The 5,610-nt window shown below is 38.0% G+C and overlaps 1 protein-coding gene across 1 annotated transcript; it reads left to right on the top strand.

Moving 5' to 3' along the window:
- Positions 1 to 700: 700 nt before the first annotated feature.
- On the top strand, positions 701 to 5,610 carry LOC149832428 (E3 ubiquitin-protein ligase RING1-like). The gene is made up of 2 exons (XM_090014484.1): positions 701 to 1,781; positions 5,350 to 5,610. Exon 1 carries the CDS (start codon positions 732 to 734, stop codon positions 1,770 to 1,772), a length of 1,041 nt encoding a protein of 346 aa, XP_089870610.1. The 5' UTR covers positions 701 to 731; the 3' UTR covers positions 1,773 to 1,781; positions 5,350 to 5,610.

Below are 5,610 nucleotides of genomic sequence, written 5' to 3'. Positions count from 1 at the left end.
TCTCCTTATTAACTAAACATTGATAAACATATCTAATGGTACAAATCAAACAAAGAATACTTGAAAGTATGCTTTTTGAAAAGTCTTCATGGAAAGGGGTAGGACCATTCAGTATAATTATATATATATATATATAGATAGATAGATAGATATATATATATAATGGGGGTAACATACTAATTCTATTTTTATAGTCAAGATTAGCTCCAAGCTTAAACAAATGATGGTAGAGATAACGGTGACAAAATTTTGGTTGTTCTTTGGAAGTTTAAAAACTTTGGTGGCTATAATTAATTTTATAAAAAGTTCGGTGGATTTATGTAAATCAGTCTAAACTATTGTGTTTATTTTTAAAAACGAGGAATACTGTATAAGTATCTCGGTTTTTTTCAGATAGTACCATCTTTTGAAAATATCGTGATAAAGTAAGGTATTTTATAAATGTCGCCGATATATGTTATATAGGCAACCATTCCATCCTGTTTGTAAGCTTTGGAGATCAAGGGGCTTGAACTTTGAAAGTCAGAAATGTCAGTTCGACCCGAACCTTTCGGTTTCGGGGCCAACCCGAGCAGGATAGCTAAATGACTAAAAAACCCTCACACCAAACGGTGGAAAACGCAACAACTATTCGCAGACTCCTGACCGTACATGCCCCTCCCATATTTAAACCCACCAGCGTTCCTCTCTCTCTCTCTCGTTTCTCCGGCTGCCGGAGGGAGGAAATTCCGATGTCCTCCGCACCCTCGGCGGCGCAATCCTTCTGGTGCCACCAATGCGGTGGCTCGGTGACCATCGTCCCCTCTCCCTCGGCGGAGCTTCTCTGCCCTAGTTGCCACAGCGGGTTTGTGGAGGAGATCGACTCCGTCCCCAACCCTAGCCCCCAACCCTTCGCCCAAAGCCCCTTCTTCTTCAATCTCCAAGACCACTTCTCCTCCCCGGTGGCCGCGGGCATTGGTGGGGGGGCGTCGCCTTTCCCCACCGGCCTCTCTGGCTTCCCCCTCATTTTCTCCTCCTCCGGCAGTCTCGATCTGTCCGGCGATCTGTCACCAAGATCCGCCCCTTCCGTCCACGACCCCGATGTCTTCAACCCCTTACTTTTCCTCCAGAATTACCTCCAGAATTTGATCTCCGGTGGCGCCAACATCCAGTTTGTCCTCGATAACCATTCCGGCGATGGCGGGGGCATCCGGCTGCCGGCAAACCTCGGGGACTACTTCATAGGGCCGGGGCTCGAGCAGCTCATCCAGCAGCTGGCAGAGAATGATCCCAACCGGTACGGGACCCCACCGGCGTCGAAGTCCGCGGTGGAGTCGTTGCCAGACATCACGATCACGAGCAAATTGCTCGGGACGGATGCAGCACAATGCGCCGTCTGCAAGGAAGAGTTCGAAGGAGGGTCTTCGGCGAAGCAGATGCCGTGCAAGCACGTATACCATGCTGATTGCATTCTTCCATGGCTGGAGTTGCATAATTCGTGCCCGGTGTGCCGGTATGAACTTCCGACAGACGATCCTGAATACGAGCAGCGGGAAAGGGGAGGACAGGCGCAAGCAGCAGGAGGGACTGGATCGGAGGGAGTGGCCTCACAACCGGGCACACCCAGCCGGAGGTTTAGGATCTCATTGCCATTGCCATGGCCGTTTAGGGCCTCTGGATCGCAAGCGGAGGCCAGCAACAGCAGCGACATAAGGAACAGTGAGGGTGATGCAAACAGCAACTCAGGTAGTCGGGATTTGAATTCAGAGGCCAGGAATGATGATTTAGATTGACTGTGGGAGGTATACTTCTGTTGTTCGTGTTTCATCTTCTTTGTTGCCTTTTCTCTTTGATATTAGCCTTTGTTCTATCATGTGGGGAGTTAGAACTATTATTGAATTTCGTCTTCATTGGTAATAACACACATCTTTGTGCAAATCCAAGTGCTATATTGGATTCATTTTAAGAATGAAACTTGAGATTTTGTTTTCTAGAAGCAATAAAAGTGTAAGAATCGCAGAGGTTCGATATGTGTTACCGTGTTTTGAATTCATCATTTATTTGGACTCGAAATATTATAATCTTGTCTTGAGTTTTTTTTCCAGGTGTATATGTTAGGTACTTTTTTTGAGAGAGAGAATATGTTGGGTACTTAGAAATTATCTTGTAGGTTTTCTGTAGCAATTCATTATGGACGGAGCGTCTCGTGGGTGTACTCGCCTCATGGTATTATTATTATTATTATTATTATTGTTATTATTATTATTATTATTGTTATTATTATTACAAGACACGTGTGCATAAGTTGGGAGTCACTAGAATATGAGATCTGGAAATATGAGAACTACAGTGTGAACCGTGATTTTCATGGATTTTTTGTTCTTTTCTCTTAAACCTAACCCTACGGATGTGATCTACATGCTTGGTTTTATATGGACCAGCTCTTGAGTCATCTGATTACGATGCATAAACAAGATTTTTTAAGGCTTTAAAATCAACACTGATAATCTTCATAAATACTCAAGCATCCAAAAATCATATTTTTTCATCAAAAATACAAGATCCAACAGTTGGTTCGTGGCAAATTCACCATGCTGAACACATCTACATAGTTGGATTTGCAAAAAAAAAAAAAATGTTGGAAATGCGTTTCACATGGTAATTCTCATCTTCTTGTGTCTCCATAAGTTGGTAATTTTTTTGTTGGCATGAACGTACAACTTTTGCACCCATTTGGCATTATTGTGTAGAGCTGCATGATTTAAGATATTGCAATTCTGGTGGAAACCTCTGTTAGGAACTATATATAAGGGGATAAAGAATGCATGTAAGAGTGAAAAATCCATTTGAAATAGTATATAAGGGGATATAATGCCGTGAGATTTCTTGATGTCAATTTCTCTATAATATATAATGGCTCCATAAGGCCAAGGACCCTTGCTTTACTGTGTCAAGAATGTCGTTAGGGAAATTTAACTTTTGAAATGGTCAGAAATTATCTTACACTTCAATTCTTTATATATTATCTTCTCTAGCCCAAATTAGCAATCTTGTTGTCAAATGATTATGTGAATATTTCGTAGTGCTTATACCATAAGTATATATGACATGATCTGCATGGTGCATGCTATCTTATCAGATTTTAGAGGATATTATTTTTAGTAAGGGATTGGAAACGGTGAAATTATGTTTGTTGAGGTAATGGTTGGACAACTAAAAGTATAACAGTGCGCTCTTCTTTTGCACTGTCAAGGTTGTGTTTAAGCATCAGTATCTTTTCCGAGCTTTCTTTGTAATTAATTTTGAATGTTTACTTAAGAGAAAGAACCTAATTCTAGACGGACTAGACAACAATAATTCTAATCTGTATGGAACTTGATTGTTTGTTGATTACCAGGTAAGAACATGTTGGCAGCTTCTATTGAAAATTTAGTTTTTTTCTTTTTTTTGCTAAGAAAAGTTGCATATTGCTAGAAATGAATAATTAAGTGGTTCAAAGGAGGGTACCAATGACTACAAGCAATGGTGGACCTTATTTCCTTTGACGGTCAGAGTTGATGAAAACCACTGGGTGTATTGATCAGGTAAGAGCATGTTGGCACCTTGAGTTTGCTAACATGTTTACCAAATGATGGTGGGCCATATTTGGAGAAATGGACAAATGACTACAAGCAATGTAGGCCTTATTCTCTTTGATTGGTCAAAGTTCATGAAAACCACTGGGAGTTTTCATTTATTTTTGCAAGAGATGAAAGATTCCATCTTTCAAAAGAAGGAGAAGGTCAATGGTTGAAATTGTAATACATGGAGCTCTTAAAATTTTCTGTGGAGCCACTTACTTGAAAGCCTTGATACTGGACGTATGGATCTTGTCTAGACTAGACAGTCTAGTTGTGCGAGAAACTTCCTGTGATAGATAATCTACGAATCTAGAAACTTATGGGCCATTGCACCATGTGTGAGTCCAACTTTGCAAGAGTTTGACACAGTGTTGTGAAAAGCGTTGAGGCGTAGCGAGGCGCTCCACCAAAAACTGAGGCGAGCCTCGAGGCGTAAAAGCTTAAGCCTCAATTTTTTTTTTTTAAACTTAAAAAAAAACTATAAAAAAAAACTATAAAAAAAAACTATAAAAAAATATCTAAAAATACAAATAAATAAAAAAATGCTTTATTGATGAAGCAACAACCAATAAGAAATAGAAAATCTAAAATAAATACTAAAAAATATGAGATTAACATATAAAAGTAACTAAGAAACTGATTATATATAACTGAAAAACTATTGCGTAAAGCATAAGCCTCAAAAAAAAAATTTGAAAACTTAAAAAAAACTATAAACTCATAGATCTTACCATTGCTTTAGCCTTTCGAAAAAAAAAATTATTTTAATTTTTGGTTTACATAAGAATGGCAATGTTGATGGTAAAATTTTATGTCCTAGAGTAGAAGTTCTTGAGGAACTCTCTTCCTAATCAAAACTGGGACATAAAATTTTGTCATCAGCATTGCCTTTCTTATATGCACAGTTATAATGGAGAATTGAAGTAACTGAAAATATCTTGATATTATTGCGAAATATCACTATAAAATTATTTGTAAAAATATCACAATATTTTACCTTTTAAATCGTTTTCCCAAAAAAAAAAAAGATTTATATAGCCAATATTTTCATTTTATCCATGATATATGTGATTATGATTTTATGTACACCTATATATTAGAACTATGAAGGAAATGTAGACTATGATTATGTACTTGTGATGATAAGGGTCTGTAATCATATGATCAATGGCCCATTGGATTCTCCGCATGTTGGTCAATGTGCTTCCCATGTTATGCAGCTGAACTTTCTTGTTCCCTTTTTTTCTTTTTCCTTTGTATCTAAAAGACGGTGATATAGAGTAATACATTCAGGAAAATATGATGTATATAGGTGAGTTTATGTGTGTTGATTTCATTAATTAACTGATGCTTGTATGTGTGGTTGATGAAAGTCTGTAATATCATAGTTTATTACTGAATAAATGCCTATCATACACCTTGTCGAGGGTCTTATATGGTCATCCATCATAAATGCTTGAATTTTGCTTGGATGATTCAAGTATACCATCAGTTTGTCTTAATCTTTTGATGTCATTTGTGTTGCAACATTTCATTCCATTATCAGCATACTGGTGTCCCTGTTTGCCCAGTGTTTCTTTCATTTGTTTACCCACTGAACCCTCTCTTCCTTTCCCCTCTTCCAAGTAAAATTAATAAAGCTACAAAATTGTGTATCTTAGTTATGGAGCTCATGGAACTACTGAGCTAATCAAAGTTACCAGATAGCTTTATTAACATCATTTATTTTTATTATTATTATCTTTTGTAGGGAAAAGTGGACGATGATCATGTTTAATGTTGATGGTGCATGATGTTGGTTTCTGAGGTTTCATGTTACCCTTTTTCTACTATAAGAGTGCATGCATCCTCAGTGGCAGACTGGTGAAAGTTGTGAATGAAGATCAATTTGTATTTGTTGAATTGATGTTTCTCTCTTTATGGTGATACAGTAGTGTCACAGATATTTATACATGAATTTTTGAACGGTTAAAGCTTGTACATGTAACGAGGCACAGTTCTGAAGTCTGAA

Source organism: Nuphar pumila, chromosome 7, assembly GCF_984573655.1.
Source record: "Nuphar pumila chromosome 7, dmNupPumi1.hap1.1, whole genome shotgun sequence".
Lineage (NCBI taxonomy): Eukaryota > Viridiplantae > Streptophyta > Magnoliopsida > Nymphaeales > Nymphaeaceae > Nuphar > Nuphar pumila.
The sequence above is the reverse complement of the archived record's forward strand: the minus strand, read 5'-3'. Positions and strand labels throughout refer to the sequence as shown.